At 38.4% G+C, this 19016-nt stretch overlaps 2 protein-coding genes across 2 annotated transcripts in view; both read left to right on the top strand.

The window, feature by feature from the left end:
* The first annotated feature begins 1059 nt into the window (after positions 1-1059).
* On the top strand, positions 1060-5627 carry LOC102231499 (neurogenic differentiation factor 4-like). Its single transcript, XM_005799909.3, has 2 exons — positions 1060-1234; positions 4492-5627. Exon 2 carries the CDS (start codon positions 4498-4500, stop codon positions 5497-5499), a length of 1002 nt encoding a protein of 333 aa, XP_005799966.2. The 5' UTR covers positions 1060-1234; positions 4492-4497; the 3' UTR covers positions 5500-5627.
* Positions 5628-13684: 8057 nt separating this feature from the next.
* The window catches only part of LOC102236485 (zinc finger protein 385A), a 44049-nt gene continuing 38717 nt past the window's right edge, over positions 13685-19016 (top strand). The window contains exon 1 of the mRNA XM_023325582.1: positions 13685-14130. Coding sequence (XP_023181350.1) covers positions 14118-14130 — 13 coding nt within the window. The 5' untranslated portion in view covers positions 13685-14117. The remainder of the gene's footprint in view (positions 14131-19016) is intronic.

Below are 19016 nucleotides of genomic sequence, written 5' to 3'. Positions count from 1 at the left end.
GATCTGGGTTGTCTTACAGCATTTAGTCCTGACAGACTTCACAGAGCTGAAGGAAATCTGGATGGAGAATTGATGGAGAAAAATAGCCCCAAACACAGCGGAGAAAACATTTGATTCCTTTCAAAGAAATAATGTAAACAAACTGCTAGAATGTTAATGTCACATAAACTGAACATCCAGAGAAAGGAGCCCAAGAACCTTCAATACTTTAAGGTAGGTGAGTGAAACTCACACCTGAGCAATACATGCCACAAGTTTCTCCACTACAGGAGACATTTTATTCCCTTTCATCCCAGTTTTTAATAGTTTGATTGGCGCACAAAAACTGAGAAAAAAGCTTAGGAGCAGAATGCTTATTTATATTTAGTTTATGTTTTAATATAGTAAAATGGAGCTTTCAGGAATCCATATGAATGTAAATTGTGGGTATGCATGTTCCACGTTTTTGAAAGTAGATTTCTTTGCTTTAGAGTTTCTCAAAGAGTAAACAATTTCTCAACTAAAGCAAGGACCGGACCCCTTTTATTGACAATGTTATAACGCTCCAACCCTTCCCACAGATCTCATCTCCTTCACTGCAGAGAGTCGGAGATCCCTTAAGTCATATCGGCCATAATTGCGCGTCTCATGCGCCTATGTGGCCCTTCTGGTCAGAGCAACCCCTCAGGGAGAGAAATGAACTTGTTCGACAGTCTATCTCCGCACTGCATTGGGATGGATGGAGCAAACACCTGCTCACACGCAACTTCAAGCTGTCACATACAGTTAGGCTCAGACTGCTGAGCGCGTCTCCCCTCCGCTCAATGCGGCCGCGCTGCGGATTTAGCGGCCGCCCTCGCAAGGCAACAAAAGCCTGGGCCTCTCCTGTTTGTCTGTCTGCACAACCTCGGAGAGCTTTTGCGCAACTCCCAAAGACACAAGCACATAAACCGACACACGCATGGACGACGAGTGGAGCGCCAGAGGGGCGGGTGGGCGATGGGGGCGCGTTGAGCCACGGGCCGGACACGCGCGATCTTCAGCGCGTCAATAGGAGTTGGGTGGGAGTGGGAGGAGGAGCTTGACGTGGAAGCTAAAACCAGGAGCCCCTGTGGAGTGACCCGCACAGTGAAGGACTGCTCTGCTTCAGGTCACAACTTTAGCGCTGATTGATGTGCGCAGACAGCAAACTGTGATCCGGGTTCAGAGCAAAAAGGGCCCGAAAAACTTCCTTAAGAGGGAACCAAAAGTGCAGGTAGGCTTTAAAATAATACTTTTAAAACACTCAGAATTTATAGAGTTTCTATCATAATTAGAATGTTTGTTTTCGTTTGAATTTGCACTAACAATATGCAGGGGGAAAAAAAGAAATAGGAGGCAAGAAGCTTTAGTAAAATCAAGGGAAAATCTGTATTTAAGGTTTTGTTATTTCGCATTTACCAAACACGACACATAATAGCCAAAATGCCTGTTTTAATTCAGCCGGAGCCCTCTGTTAGGCCAGTGATCTGGAGGATGTCAATGTTTCGCTTAATCCTCGTGGTCGCCGCTTCATCCACTGAGTAAATCCTGCGCTGCCCCAGTTTGAAGTCCTGTCAGTGACTTTATCTCGCTGCAGCATTACCAGTTCACAAAATGACCGGGATTAGGCTGACCCCGAGCAGGATGGGGGGGTGCAGAGTGTGACAGTGCGCGCACAGCAGACAATAGATTCACTTAAAAACACACATAATCTACTAATCTCGAGAATATTTATTTTATTTTTAGGTTTCAAATTAAGTTTCGGATAACCAGAAGCACCTATGGACAGGGAGGGAGGAGCTGTCCGGTGCTGAAACAGGCCATTACAGACTAAATGTCATCTTTTACGCAATGAATAGTTAATAATAATGATTGAAATTATTAATTATGTTAATAATTTAGGATTTAGGCTACTTCTAAAGGAATACACCCTTCTTTAGATATTTCACAAACATAGACATTGGCCTATGACCTGTAAAAAAATCAAATTCTCATTAATCTGTTCTAAATAAAATGAAGTTATTAGACAAAAGATAATGCTTAGTAAACGAATATTCATCTACCTACCGATGCTGTTCCTTTAATTGGCGTATAAATAAACTGAAAAGATCATCCTTGTTATCTCAACACAGGATAATTTATAGTTGTTTTAAATACTTCAAACTTAATTTCTGTTTAAAAAATTCAGCATTTGTAAACTTAAATATAAACCTGACATTTATTATTCCAAACAGTTTGATATGCCAGCAAAAGCTATGAATTATAATGCAAATAATTTCAAAATAAAGGCAGAGATTGTTCCTGTCAGTTCGGTTTTGTTTTGTTTTACTGAGCTCATTTCAGTCTACATATATCAATACATCATGTCACTCCACAAATCATTAAAACTAAATTTGCATAATGATGACCAAAATCTGGTGAGTTGAGTAAAAGGGAGCAGGATGAAAACGTCTGAATGGGAGCCCATCACTATTTAAAATATTCATGTAGTGAACCCAAAAAACAACTAAATCACACATCATCTTTCTCAAATAATAACATCCCACATTCTTATAATCACTTATATTAAAATTATTTTATGTATTAAATATAATACTATATAAAACTCCAAACTATAAACTTTTAAGATCGTTTTGTCACTTGTGATTTTGTTTAGCTACATTTATTTTTACAAAACATCCACCAAGACATTCGTGTTTTTAAAAAATCTAAGGAAATGTCGCATTTTAACTTTGTTGTGTAACAATATATGATATCTTATAAACAGTACTTCTTTTATTATGTACAATCTGTGCAAGCAAACCCGATTTCCATGCATTGCTTTTGAGTTCTAGAAAATGCACGAGAAATTAAATTCTCTGCAAAAGCAATTTCAGTTTCCGATCTGTTGACATGAGTAATTTTGCTATTTGGATATGAAAGCAAAATTGTGCACTGAAAATCTTTTTCTTGGAAAAACCATCAACATGAACTACATAAGCTCATGGTATTAACTTAGTAGTTGTTGAGCTCTAAGAAAAAAATATAACATGATGCATAAAAACAGGCCCAGGAACAGACCCATGTAGAGCTGCTCTAACTGCACAAGTTAGAAATTACAATAATCTGGCTTTGCATGGGACATTCTCCCTCAAAAACAAACAACAACAAAAAAGAGTTTTACCAATAAACACAGACAAAACCATAAATATCCATGAACTTCATCAAAAAACAGCAATTTATTTTCTTACTGTCTGACATTAAATCATAATAATCTTTTGCTTTTTCAGGCCAGTTAGGATTAACAGCATTGATTTTATTTACTAAATGCCAGGATAATGAGACAGATTTAAAAAGACAAACAAAAACCAAACAAAAAAAAGCTTTTGTTTCACTTTTTCAAATTCAGAAGATTGCATACACTAAGATGCCTTTAAGTAATTTGGAAAAGCCTTTATCACGGTTTAACGGGTTTGCAAGGCCAAGAATATGTCTGAATATTATTTCATTAACAAAAGTGTGAGAAAAGCTTTTATTACAAAAGTAATAATACAAATGCAGTCAGAGATAAAGACCCTAATTTTTGTAGACATAAAGAAATACCACATGTTGAAATTGGAACAAATTGGTATTTAAAATCACCAATAGCTTTAGGTAATCCATGTATCAGAGTAGCAATCTCAAATCTTATTCCCAAAGAAAAGTTATGTACATTGTTGAAAAGATCAGTGTGAGGAAGAGTCTACAAAACTAAGAGTTAGAGTCGTTCTGTCAGGAGGAATTGACCAAAATTACAGCAAATTATTGTGAGGATGGATACTCAAAGTCCTAAAGTCTAAATGGCAAGAAGGAAGTGTCTGTAAACTTTTGAGCTTGAAGTTAGTTGCATCTCACAAAAATATATCTGTCTGTATTCAAGGCATTCAGTAAGCATGATTTATTTTGGTAAGGGGTAGATGATATCGATTTTAAGTTTTATCAAAATATTTTGTGGTACTATTGTGATAAGGATAAAAATGTTGACATAAAAACAATTTTTGACGTTTTTTTTTATTGTTTGGCTTTGACTGCACGGCACAACAATAATCTCTTGAGAAACATATCTATTTGTAAAGAGCTTCTTTAGGACACAAGTTACATTTCAAAAGTTTGATTTCTATCTCTAAGCTGCTCACAGTAATGGGAGTAATTTTTACATTTTCTGAAATTCTCATTGAACAAATGGTGGAGAAAATCATCAAAAATAACAATCATGATATTATGAACAATTTTGGATGGTTTTATATATCAATAATTGGAACTTATCATGACAATGATAAATCAGAATTATTATCATAATAAAAAAATTATCACGATAAATGATAAACAGTACAATGAATACACCCCACTCCCTAAACTTATTTATAACATTAAAAGTTTGGTAAAATTTAAAGTACATGAATGGTTTAAAATGTTTGAATATTTGTAAACCTTTGCAAAAGCATATGTGGTTGACAAAGCTCTTGTTTGCAGAACATCATGATGATTAAACCATATGTGAGACTAGCAGAGGGAGAGGAGGTCATCAGCCCCCTGCAGTGGATGGATGGAGATGTGAGCTCACCGGATGGGAGCGCCTCCGTCCCAGCACACCACTATGGTGCCAGTGGAGCGTCCCAGCAGAACAGAGAGATGGGAAGTGAAGATGCAGAGGAGGATGAGGAGGATGCAGATGAAGGACTGGAGGATGAAAATGAATCCAGGAGACGTGGGCCCAAGAAAAAGCGAATGACCAAAGCCCGGCAGGAGCGCTTCCGTGCCAGACGTATAAAAGCAAACGCCCGGGAACGCTCGCGCATGCACGGCCTAAATGATGCTTTGGAGAACCTGCGCAGCATCATGCCCTGTCACTCCAAAACGCAGAAACTGTCCAAGATTGAGACGCTGCGACTGGCCCGCAACTACATCTGTGCTCTGTCCGAGGCCCTGGAGGCAGGGCTTTCCACCGAGAGCAGGGCTTTCATGGAGACACTCTGCAAGGGGCTTTCTCAGCCCACAACCAACCTGGTTGCCGGATGTTTACAGATTGGATCAGGTCCCGGTGCTGGGATGAGACCTGAGGACAGACTTGGAGTTTGTCCACCACCTAATCCTCTGGGAGGCATGGTGGGATATACCTCTCCAGGCCTGCCGAGCCCCCCGTACGGCACCTACGACACGGCTCACATGCTTCACCTGAGAGCCATGAAAGGAAGGCAGAGCGAGAACCATTCTCCGCCGGAGTATAATGCTGGAAGTGTGGGAACCCCTCCATATGACGGCCCCCCCACACCGCCTCTGAGCATCAGCAGCAACATGGTGCCCAAACAGGAGCCTTCCCCCCACTACCCACCGCCTCCACACCAGTACTCCCCCTCCAACGTGGACCAGGTTCTCTATCAGACTCAGACCAGCTATGATGTTCACTTGGAGGGTCCATATGACTCCTACCATCCACCGCGCATGGTCCCAAGACAAATAACCTCAGTCTACAGAGACTGAGACGAATCCAATACACCATTTCATGAATCACTCCAACCTGACTGATTCCAAGCAATGAACCCTTCATGACCTCTTAAAAAGGGATCTGTTATGCAAAATTCACTTTTTGAATATTTTTATACTTTCGTTTGAATCTCAACTGTTTCTAAAAACAGCCAGAGCGCTTAAAAAACAAAACACTGATACAGTTTTTGACAATAATGTTTTTTGGTGACTGGAAAATGAGCTGCTTCAAAAATCTTCCCATTTTTGACTTACAGTGCATCGTTAGCTAGCAACTCCAGCCGAGTAAAGTCCATCACCTAGCAACCCAAGCGGAGCTCTGCTGGTTTCACGGCTGTACAATGGCTGCTGGAAAAGACAAGTGCTTTGTGGTTGACTTACCGTTCATCAGCCACTTGTTGCATCCTTGTTGATTATGCAGAAGCCTCTACCAATGCTTTTCAAAGTTGTACAGTTGTATAGTTATTAATATGTTTGCAGCCATTTTCACATGTGAGAGTAAACATTGATTTGGTGGTGTGGGGAAGGAGGTCAGCAGCAAGACATCCTAAACCACCTCATTCTGAAAGGAAAGTAGAACAAGCCAGATTAAAGTTTCATTACCGAAGAATGATTTTGTTCAGAACATGTTATGAACATATTTTATATAACCCATAGGCCTTTCTCATCCTGTTCAAGGAAGCATAATAGATCACCTTTACACTGACTGATCTCTTCATGAAAAACTACTAGGGTAACTTTAGGTTTTTACAAACACAAGGTGCATTTGCACAGTAGATTAGCACTGCTAAGTATGATTAGAAAATACTTGACTGAAACCAATACATTATCTTCCAAACTGATTACCAAATTATCAAAGGAGTGCTCAGGTCCTCAGCTGATGCTTCAGCCATTTTGGCCAGATGTTCTGGTACTGTACAGTAAGCACTTCTAATTTTTGCTTTGGTGACATGAGATCTGCTGCATAAAGTACGTTTATTTATTGTTTAATTTAATACAGTGTATATGAAGTTTGTTTTTTACTTGCATATGTTTTGTCAATGCTTTTATTTGTTTGCTTAGTTGATCCTGTTAGGTTGTTTTTGTGTCCAGTTTCCTTTTTTTGTGTTCTGTTTTGATGTTTTGCACTGAAACACATCAAAAGGTAAATTTCTCAACATGATGTACTTTTTTGGATACTAGAAGAGGAAAAGCATACTATTCTCAGGTTGACAAAGTAGCCATTTTTCCATTGGATTTGTGTAATGTATTAGACTTATTCACTCTTGTTTCTATTTTGGAAAATGTATCATTAAAATATTTTTGAAAAATTTTTCAACTGCATCTTTCATGGGTAGATATGCACACATTAATCTCTTCCATATTTGGGTTTTAGAATATCTACTTATATGTTTTGCTCTGGCTTCATATTATTTACTTGTCAGTTTATGTTTTATCAGATGTAATTTGAGCTTATTCATAAAACTGGTTGATCATTGGTGGATTAAATGATTCACACATTTACCTACATAAGAGAAATTCAGGATTCACTTGGCAGTAATTTACCAATTCAAGACATATTTAGAAAAAAGTCTAAATAAACATATCGAAATATACTTGACATGCTTGACATATTGTGACAACTTGTTCATTCAGATTCCATGTTAAGATTTATACAGCAAACGTTTGCTTAAATGTTGTGGAGGTTGAGACTATTCAACAGAGACCTATATAAATTATGATTGATGGAATCGAACATGATTTATGGAATCGAAAATGTAGGAGAAAGCAAAGAATTGTACATTTCCTATTCCATATATACGGATTTTAAAAAATTATATTTGCAACTTGTTCAAGGAATGAGAAACTTCTTTTATGATGTTCACAGGTGACAAAAGGATTTGAAGATTGAACGAGTAGTTTTGAGAGTTTCAACTCATGAGAAGTTCATCAAAGCGACTGAGAAAATTGCAACCTGTGCAGCGCTTTTTAGTCATAACTCAAAATACTTACATGTCAAGTCTCACTGTTACTTATGAATATTCACACATTCATACATGGACATGGAGGGAGTCAGAAGACTTGGGAGGAGCCATAATCCAGGATGAAAACAGCAAAGATAGATAGATAGATAGATAGATAGATAGATAGATAGATAGATAGATAGATAGATAGATAGATAGACAGACAGACAGACAGACAGACAGACAGACAGACAGACAGACAGACAGACAGACAGACAGACAGACAGACAGACAGACAGACAGACAGACAGACAGACAGACAGACAGATAGCAATTAAAATCAACAGCAATATTAAGAAGTAGAAAGATGAGGAGGATATAGAAGATGTGGAGAGTCAAGGCCTAGAAAAATAGACAGACAGACAGACAGTCAGACAGACAGAGATATATCCCTCTCCTCTCATTTTTCTCCGCAGCTCTGTGGTTTAGCTGCCCTAATCCCAGGGTTGTCTCTTAATGAAGCCTGGATGCGTGAGGCTGGATTGTAAGATAAAGATTTTATGATTAACGTGTCTACCCGCCTGTGGAGACTTTTCTCCTCACCGACTCCGGGTCAGCATAATCCCGTCCTGACATCAGACCACAAACTAAATACTCACATAAATACAATTGAATTCACACAGAGAGAGCTGGAGTTAAAGCCAGAAAAAGAGAGGAAAACATAAAAAGGATGACAGAAATAACAGACCTGATCTGAGAGCGGTGGTTTTGGTCAGTATCAATGACCACCCACAGAGAGGTCAATGAAAGAGGTCACAAGGCCACACCAGGTCAGGGCTCAGTGGTGAGAATGGTCACTCATTACATCGTTACTTTTCCTCATCGTTTACTCTATTTCTGCACAGAGTTGCAGCAGCTCGTCATTTTAGACCAGATATTTGGAAGTATGATGTTAGAGGTTGCATTATGGGAGACATTTTCCTAATCCCGAAAAACACCCTGATGAACATCCCACTCCTGATCCGTGTGGGGAGAAATATATCGCTTTGTTTTCACAAGGATTAGTATAAGCCTCTGTGTGTAAGAGTGTATTTGTAAAGCAAAAGAAAGCAGGGACTGTGATGAAGGGAGGGGATGAATAACAAAAGAAGGGCATCTCTCCGGTCAACAGACATGCAGACACTCACAGACAGGACGTTTAGCTCTCACATGATAAATGATGGATTTGATAAAGCGCTGTCTTTAGAGCAGAAAACATTTAAAAAGAAAGAAGACAAAGAATCAGCTGGAGTCCCAATAAACCTTTTTGAGCACCGACGTCTAACACAGTTTGATGAAGGAACATAAAATGTTTTGGTTGCATTGAAGACCTTTATTGCTCATATCCTTCATCAGCTGCTCTACATTCTCCTCATAAATCTCTCCTGGTTGACCATTGTCTGTGTCCTCAGTGTCAGTTTTTCTCGTGCATCTGTTGATTTGCTGTTTCCAGTCAGTTTATTCCTCTGTTCTCATTTTCCTGTTTTTTATTCCAGAATATGTCTTTGCTGCAGTTTTTTAACATTGAGCTTAATTTTCTTGCATCCCTTACCATCCTGTGTACTCTGCATGGTTAAATATGGGCCCTCATTAAGTCTTGTTAATGTCTAAAAGAAGCAAATCTCTGTGTCACATCAACATTTTCTCCAATAGAAACAAATTGTAATCTATTCCTTTTTTAAAAAGTAAAAAAAAAACTGATATAAGAAAGTATAAAAATGCTTCAATTAGATTCATTTTACCAGGGTTTTTATGGATACCAGCACATGTGCCACCAATTATTTTAAAACGTGTTTACTGTTCTTGAAGCGTCTGCATGTCAGTCGTATTTGCTGCAGTCTGCACAGGTTTGTCTGGCATCATGTTCATCTTACATGCTCACGCTGCCGGATGTGCTGTTTGGGATAAAACACTGCTAAGCTGATGATCAGGGATCAGTGTCTGAACGTTTCCATTAATTCACTAATCCTGATGAAGAGGGGCAGTCAGTGCTGCCTCTCTTCGTGTTTACTGATGCACAACACTGCAGTGTCTGACAGAGCAACAATTTCATTTCATAAAAACACCGGGGGGAAACGATGTCAAGAAGGGTAGTTGTCGAACACAGAGGAAGACAAACACCGCCACCAAGTGGTGAGTGCTGTAAATGCAGAGTAGTTTAGGAGTTTGACCACTAGATGTCGCTGTTAGACCACTTCTTGAAGCGCTGACGTCTGCTTCTGAAAACATTGAGGTATAGATGGTATATCATCTATTAAACATGGTCAGCTGAAAAATCTAAATGTGCAAATTGAATATTCCAGTAAGATGTTTTTATATCTCCAGAAACATATTCACACAAACACAGATTCAAAAAAGACACATTAGGTGGGAAATCATCTTTTAAACACCACATGCCTGCAGAGCGAGGGGGGAATTTTGGAATAAAATTAACCTATTTGCATGTAAACTGGCTGATGGAGTTTGTTTGGATTGGAATAATCAGGCTAATGAAGATACCTGGGGACTCCGCTTCATCAGAAATCTCCATGCTGCCCTCTCTATCCTGCGAGCAATCATATCTGTAATTATTTACTGTGAAAGTACATGAAGCGGGATTAATCAAGGAAATCTGACTGATTAAATCTTCAAAGGCAGCAGTGATGCGCAAGGGCTACCAGGGAAAGAGGGATGTAGTCGGCGCTTTTATCCTTGACGTGGAAAATAGGGATGAGAGTAAGCAGGAGGTTGTTTTTGTGCTTTCAGAAAAAACACAGCCACAGTTTGAGGGAGAACGGGCCATTTGAGTTGAATGTAGCTGATAACTGGAATTATGAGAGATACTGGAGACAAATATAATATTTTGGTTATTAGCTTTAAGTATGCAACAGCTAAAAGAATATACTGTGACTATTGTAAAAATAGAGTTGTTGAAAAACATAGTTTGAACAAGTGTAAGAGGTATGCAAAAATATAATGGTTACTACTTAATAGTTCACACGAGTACAGGATTTGAGTCTGCTTTTCCCTTTGGACCTTGTAGATCAGAACCAGTCTGAGCTGAAAGGGATCCTTCTTCAAATTATTTGTATTTTTGTCACCCTGAAAAGTTATTCTCAAAGAAATATACTGTATACATATACAGAGAGAGAGAGAGAGAAGAGGAGAGGAGAGGGTATATATATATATATATATATATATATATATCAACAAGATAAATAAAATGAACTAATTAACTTTAAGTAATTACCCATGGGTTAATATTCAGGTAATATTAATATTGGAAATGTGACGCAGCTCTAGGCATGAAATGTTATTTTATCTACAATAATTCAACTAGAATTGCTAGGACATTAGGTTGTTTTGTAGTTTGATTTGATTCATTATTATTGTTTTAGTTTCTTATTTTGGTTAGATCAGTCTTGTTTCCTGTTTTCTTTAGTTCAGTCCTTTCCTGGTGACTCTAGTTTTATTATGTTTAATTTGCTTTACTGCTAGATTAATTTTCTAGTCTCCTGTGTACTCTTCCTCCTCTCCATGTGCCACTTTCTCTTTCTCTCTCCCTCTCCTCAGTCTGATTCTGCTTTCTCTCCCCTCACACCTGCAACCTGTTAACTAATCAGCCCAGGTCCATTGTTTCAGCATTCAAGCTCCCAGTACATAAGCACCTCTTTCTCAGTCCCTCCTCGCTGGTTCCTCCCATCTTTTCTCCTCCATTTCCCTGCTCCACCCTGTGTTCTCCTTGAGTCTCCTTGCTGATTTATTCCCTTGTTCTGCCCTGGCTGCCTGTGAGTTTTGTAAGTTTGTTTATTTTTAAAATTAAATTAAAACGTGACGCTTCCGCCTGCTGTATTTGGGTCCACTCAACAAGAATGCAACATGACAAAAACTAGATATCATCTTTGTGTTTTTGTCTCTTACTAAAATAAATTATTAGGAATCAGACCTTTGTGTCATTAATACAGTAAATCCTTGATTACATATAGTTAAAACACTGTTTTTCTCTGTGTCTAAACTGTTTGATTTTTCTGTGATTTTCCATGATTTCTTCTGGTGGTAAGACAAATTTCCCTACAGGGGTGATAATAAAGTCAGTGAACTTTGAAAGTAAATCTTAATTAGGTGAGTTTTCATTTCCTTTCTCAATTCCTTTTTAAATTTATGAAATAGCTCACTCAGTGGGAATGAATAAATTAATCTTATAGATAAAAAGAAAATGAATACATTTCTCTGTTCTTACAGAAAATGTATTGGACTTTACAGAAGCTACAAAGGACATCTGCTGTTTCAGAGATGCTAACAAATTCTTTGTATCTGTAATATCATGATTAGAGGAGAAAACTGAAACGGAAACTTTTTGTTACTGTTCATTAAAAAACAAAAAACACTGCAGCACATCTGTTTCTCCCAGGAAGAAAAGCCGCTGCCTAAAACTAATGAGCCATTATTTAAAAGTTATGGGACTGTTTGGGAACTCTTAATAAAGATTTGTCATACGGAAAAGAGTCAGACAGATAATTATTAGAAATATATTGTGGGAAGATTCACTGTTTTTCAGTATTGCTTAAAACAACAGCTACAGTAAGTGACAAAAACAGTTCCTGGAAAGGGACTGTGATTCAAATTACCTTAATCACCAGTTTAAATGGATTATGATTCAAATATAAAGGCCGATCTATATATATAACCCAAAGTAGGCAGAATAATAACGATTTATCAGTATACTTTGTGTATTCATCTGTCATATATATGACAGAAGTTATGTCACGGCTCTGCATTTGAAGGGCGTAAACACTGCCGAGCCACATATAGATCAGAGACACAGAGGTATGTAGCTTCCTGCAAAGCCTTGCAGATGTTATGTTGAGTGTTCATGTAAAAGTTTTATGACTGAGAGAGAGACAAAATTGCTTGGAGAGAGCAGCGTGGTCAGCTGTCTTTACACCAACAATGCTGTCAGGACATAAACATGTTTACAGGCCTATTTTAAGCCCTTCTCCATTTTAGCTAGAAAAAATTGGTCCGTGGAGCATTACAATAAGATGTGGTTAAGAGATAGAGCTTTGCAAATGGTTGGGTAAGACTAGGAAATTTATGCAAGTGTGTGTAATTTGTTTTTAAGTGATGGAGACACATCTTTGTGTGTCTGTGTGTTAGTGTGTAACTGTGTCCCCTGACGAAATGTGCTTACAGCTCCAGTTTGCCGTCCTTCCTTGCTGTCCCTGAACCTAACCTCTATGCGGCACGTTGCCAGACGGAGCTGGTGCATCTGTTTTCTGGGAGTTCGCATTATTCAAATGGAATAAAAGTCAGGGTGTGTGCCTGAAATAAAAGGGGAATATGAGTTTAAATGGATGCGTCGTTAAAAGTGCAATGGGAGCCCGGGATATCCAACAGGACAATCTTTTTATCGCCATTTACACAAAAGGCCACTATCACATGTTTATATTTCTGTAAGATTAAACCCAACCACACATTTATTTCCCACTTTGCGTCAAAGCTTAGAGGAGCTGAGACAGTCCTATATATCAGAGTTAGATTGACATTTACTCGTCGGTTTCACCTCGGCGCTCATCTTCTGCTCCTTCACTCTCTCCTTACGTACCTCTTTAAAATGACACATGCCAGCACATTTCAGATATCTGATCTGAATCTACACCTTAACTGGCAGCGAGGAGGAATTGACATGTGGGGACGGAGAACTCCCACAGTATCAAGTTTACAAGGTTTGGGGGACTGTTTTAATGTCAAAGTTGTTTATTTAATTTTCAGCATTGCTTTGTGTGTGTTAGTTTCGCTTACACACATGCTTTGGGTGCTGATCTTTTGCTCCATGTTCACATTTAGTAAACTCTGTATGGTCCTGCAGAAAGTCTCCTCGCCTTTTTAGTCATTAAAAATTCATTAAATCAGATGATAAAAACTTGTTAGGCTGCAGAATGTACCTAGAAACTCATAGAAGAATTACAGTCTGTAGTTCATCTCTGTGTCTACCAAGTCATTTTTCCATTTCCTTCTTCAACTGGAATCTTTAAGTCTAGTTTCAGTGACTCAACATCCTCCTGCACCCAGTCTGCAATCCCTATTTTCTTTGATCTGCCATCCGTTGCTGGGTTTTCCCTCCTCCGTTCAGCCCCTCCTTCCCCTTACATTCCCTCTCTCTCGCTCTGCCTGTATCTCCCCCCTTCCACAGTTGTCCTCACATATTAGGTTCCCCTGTCCTAAGAAGCAGAATTAGCCTGGAATCTTGTGCACTTGTTTCCTTCAATCCTAGGAAGGAGGTGACGGCATAAAGGGAAAACAAGAGGGAAATACAGACTCTTAAGAGGCTTTGAGACAAACTTAAGAAAGGAGGATAAACTGTGTGAAAGGAAGATGAACATGCAGATGCTTGTTGTTTGATGCGGCTTCATTGAAGGCATGTGGCTGCCTGCACACAGTGTTTCCCTCCACACTCTCCAGCCGACTGGCGGAAGATCTGCATTCATGTGGCTGAGTGCTACGTGATTTATCCAAATAACGTGAGAATACTTTCTTTGCTCCACTCTACGCGGACGTATCCATACTACTTTATGCTGGCTGACGCACTGAGTTCTGGAGCTGGGGAGAACGGATCTAAATCAGTCTGAACAACGTGAAAACCTGAGGCAGCAGATGTGGGGCTCAGGTAAGGCTAAGAAAGCACCTTCAGGTAGCAGTACCTGTCCTTTGATCACTTTAAAAAGAGCTGAGAGGCTATATCAGCTGGGGTCCGCTCATAACTGCCTTTTTCTGAACAGAACCAAAGAGCAAGTGACATATTACGAGGCTCTGAGGGGTTTTATGCTTTGATGAAAGTCAGCAAACATCGGCACGTAACACGTCTGTCCACTTAATCTTGTTCTGGTCAGCGGGTTGGATGCAGTACAAAGAGCGACAGAGAGAAGGAGGGGGATTCAGGGAGGCAGGTATCATCTGTACACAACGATTGGCTCCATGGTGTAAATTGGTGGTGGCAGAGTCATGCTGTGAGGATGCTTTTCTTCACCAGGTACTGGGAGGATGGTCAGAGAATATCGAACCACAAACAGTTTGAATCAAATGCGCTATAATGGTCCTGTTAAAGTCCAGAGCTACACTTAATCTGTTGCAAGACCGGAAAAGTGATGTGTGTTGACTCTCTTCAGCCATTCTGTCTGAGCTTGAGTTATTCTGAGAAAATATTGCACAAGAATATTGGTTAGTCTTTAGATCTGCAGATCTGGTAGAGACAAAACCCCAAAAAATTCTCGCTGAAATAGCAGCAAAAGGCAGTTCTACAAAATATTTACTCAGCAAGGCTTAAAGCAAATGAATGGACATTATCTGGAAAAAAAAAAATAAAATCATACTTACACTTTAAAAATATGTTTTTTTTGTGTTGGTCTATCACAGAAAATCCCAATACAATCCATTGAAATTCCACAGACTGTGACAAACATGAAGGAGTATTAATATTATTTCAAGCTACTGAATTTCCTGACATTCAAGCTGTCCCTCCTGCAGCTTTACAACAGAAATATCATGCACACATAAAAAGCCCCAGGTGGTGGAAGCAAAAAGTCAATAAAACTGCAATTCAGTGATTGCATTCTGCCTGAGGAGGACATGTAGCTGAAATCTCCAAAACAACAAGAATTTCAGTCTGTGTGTTTTCCTTCTGTTGTTGAAAAGATGTCTGGTGACACAGAGCTAAGAGAAGTTTAAAAAAGCAAGATTTAAGATTTTAGAACTAAAATATGGAAACCTTAAGATTTATTTAAGATTTTTATGTCAGCATTGGGGTTTTCTTTCCTGCTGTAAATGTGATTTGTGAGCCAACTTCACGTATCAAAGTAAAATCATTTAATCAGAAGATTTTTTAGGATGGGATGGTAGTCAGAGCTGAATTAGTTTATTCTTTTAGAAATTTAAAGTCTCGGTATTAGTTTTAGATAAAATTCACAATAACACTGCACAATAAAAAAAGGTGTTGCTTATTGTTTTTATTTACAAAAACACGTTATACGTTTCTTGATAATTACCAACAGAAGCCATCTTATATTTTCTCAGCAGCATTTTAATTGATTGTTTCCATTGATTATTTGACAATGACCTCCAAGTGTTTGAGGTTTGAAGATCTTCAGGCCATCACCATAATCCTTAGCTCCTTCCACGAACTTTATATCTACAAAATGCTTTCCATTAAGATGAAACATGTTGGTAAAAATAAATATATCTAAGCAGCATGTGTCTTTGTATTACTTAGATTTAAGTCTGCTAGTATTTGAATATTTTGGGGTTTAAATATAATCTTTTGGATGCATGTAGTTGTCATTACTTCTACAGTCCGTTTTTGTTTCTATGAGCTTACAAGGTGATATATTTATAGATATATTTTCTACATGTACTATTGGAAAATTTCTGTTTATTATTTTACGTATTTTTCTCCACCAGTTATCAAAGCAACGCTCCCCAACTAAACAACCACACAATTTCTTGTATGTGTAAAAACATGAGACACACAAATGATCATTTCAGAATCAAAAATTAAACCCCATTGAAAACTGTGAAGCAGTTTACTTTGCTAAAGAAAACAAAACATATAGACTAAATCTGAGATGCCTGGTAAATGATAAAAGTAAAACACGATCCTTTAGTCTCCTCATATTAAAGCTTTTTAACTTGTTAGTAGCTGATTATAACACATGCTTAAAGCTATTTCCTTGGGAGTTACACATCGAATGAAGACATCATTTAACTTTGGCAGGACTCTCATCTGGACTCTCTGCTAGCGGCTGAAGCTAATTTTAGTTTAACAAGGCTGTCGACACAGTTATGGCCTCTTGGGGCAGATTGAGGGAGTGAGAGGATGGCAGAGGTCACAATAAAGTAATCCTGACTGCACAGCTCACAGCCAAAAATTAGTCATTACACTCTGACTCAAAATGTTTGCACTCAACATGTTGGATGTTTTTCACAATCCAGCATGTTTCTGTTTCTTTGGCATTTTTTTGTGTGCAATCCTCATACCTGATAATTTGAGAACACCCAACAATGTTCAGACATAGTGAATAATATGAAGAAGTAATTGCCCTGTTACAAATTTCTAATGTTTCTGCTTATTTGTCAGATCTAAATATAGTCTGATAAATAATACAGAAGCAGTTTCAAAATGATTTCATTTATTAAGGCATCATAAACTTGTACATGAAGTAGGTTAAAAGATGAGATTCAAGAAAAATAATGTTACTAACATCAATTAGTCTGTAAAGTGTTAAAAAATATATTTCAGAAGCTTTGGAATTCAAAGAAAAGTGGATCCGTTCACCTCAAATAGAGAAATCATGGAAAAGTGATGAATCTTCCCAGAAATGCACAGCCAACCAAAATTACTCCTAGAGCGTAACAACAATTTGCCGAGGAGGTCACAACTTAAGGTCAGAGTTCATGATTCTTAATTAAGAAAAAGAAATGGGAACAACAATAGCTTCACAATTATCTATAAAACATCTATATGGCTCACAAGACTTTCAGACTAGCAACACCTGAAACATTTTAAAATGTAGTTTTTCCTTTGCTGTGCTTGTTTTTCTTTTATTGTGCTTATGTTGTTGTTTTTCTTCTAATTCATGCAAAGCACTTTAAACGGCCTTGTTGCTGAAAAACTGCTATATAAATAAAACTTCTTCTTTTTCTCCTTGAGTTATATAACAAACCAGCTGTTTATTGATTTAATGTTGTTCCCTCAATTATCTTCCTAACTTCACAATATTCTAAAATTTAGGCACAATAACTAACATATATTTTGATAATATTTATTTGACTCAAGACCTCTTTAGGAACACAGGAAGTGAAGTCCAGAAAATGAAGAGCCTTTCATTATGACTTTGATGAAGCCCTCAGACCATGACTTTCCCCTTTGCATATATTTGAATAATAAAAGCTTATTAAAGCTTCAAAGACCACAGTGTCGTGAGCTGTGTAAATTAAAGGCTTGCAATAAATTTTTATAATTAACAGCCTTGTAAACATCTCAAAACTTTGCTATAAATCCCCAATGGAGCAACACCCAAACTCTCCCGCAGACATGCAGGATGGTTTGCAACATGAGCCCAGTGGTCTGGTTTCATCCTCCCGTGGTGACATCCATTAAAGTCATGCTGCGTCTGACCCTGCACCCTCAGACAGCCATATTAGCACCTGGCCTATTGGCTACAACAATACACCTGTCTGCATTATTCAGGCCGACTCTACTAATGAGGAAACCTTATCACACTAAGGCATGAGCGTCGGCCCAGGCTTAAACAGATGGGCTGACGTCGAGCTGCTGCAGGCCTTTCAGATGTCCTCATTCACGTAAAAGGTTTTTTAAAATTTGATTTATATAATACGAAAACACAAAGTAGTGTATAATTGTGAGCTGGGAGAAAAATAAGTTTTTTAAAATAAGAATTAAAGCTGCAGTACGTAACTTTTACTAAAAATATGTTTTTTTTATACATATTTATTAAAGTTATCATTATGTGGTGATAGTGTAATATAAAACAGATATTTAGTAAAAAATCTAGCTCCTCTGCTTTCTCCCAGTGCTCCCAGTGCTAACTGCAGAAATACACCACTCAGTCAGGAACAACCAATCAGAGTGAGGAGGGTTTTTTTTAGCGCTGTCAATCACCCTCATGCTCTCACCCCATCCCGCTTGCTCTATACTAAGCTAAACTGGTTCACCACAACATAGCCTGCCACAAATGCTAAGGCCAGTTAGCATAGCCACCAAACAGTTTTCCTGTCAGAGTAAGATGTTTTTCCACCATTCACTCATTCAGCATCATACAGGAGTTGATTGACAGCGCTAAAGCCCTCCCCCTGACTCTGATTGGTCGTTTTTGACCGGGAGCGGTGCAGACTGCAGTAGTAGGTTGGGGAGGAGATAATCTCTCTCATATTATACTGTCACAACTTGGTGACAGTTTTAAATTAAAGTTTTTTGTAAAAGTTACAAACTGCAGCTTTAATCTTCAGTCTCACTGAGCCAACATTTTAAAGACACCTTCCTTCAGCTGCAGTGCTTCAGTTTTAACTCTAGCTGTAAATTCCTGCAGGACTGATTATTTTAGGATTGCTCTGTATTTTGTTGCTTCCCTGACAAGCATTCCCACAGCATGATGCTGCTGCCACCAACGTTTCACAGAGGGGATGATGTGTTCAACATGACTGTAAATCTTCTACAAAACACATTTTTAGTCTCAGTTTGCTGTTTGCATATGAAGACTGTTCAGCACTTTGGTCAGTTTTGTTGTTTTAAAAATGCTTATGGATAAATTTGGCTTGGCTCCAGATTTATTCCGGACCTCGTGGTTGATTCTCCGATTAATGCTGTCTCTTCCCAGCCTGGTTCAAGTGGACAGCCATGTCTTTGTATTTCTGTCAGGCTCTTTCAGATGATGGATTGAACTTGGCTTTGAGATATTAAACGCTTGGAAAATTGTTTTAAACTCTAATTCTGATTTAAATTTCTCCACAACTTTATCTTTGACCTCTCTGTTGTATTTC

This window comes from Xiphophorus maculatus, chromosome 20 (assembly GCF_002775205.1).
Source record: "Xiphophorus maculatus strain JP 163 A chromosome 20, X_maculatus-5.0-male, whole genome shotgun sequence".
Classification (NCBI taxonomy): domain Eukaryota; kingdom Metazoa; phylum Chordata; class Actinopteri; order Cyprinodontiformes; family Poeciliidae; genus Xiphophorus; species Xiphophorus maculatus.
This window is presented reverse-complemented; position numbering and strand designations above follow the sequence as displayed.

What these genes read in the sequence shown, in the direction of transcription:
- LOC102231499 (XM_005799909.3), top strand. Translation starts at nt 4,498, where the DNA reads ATGATGATTAAACCATATGTGAGACTAGCAGAGGGAGAGGAGGTCATC.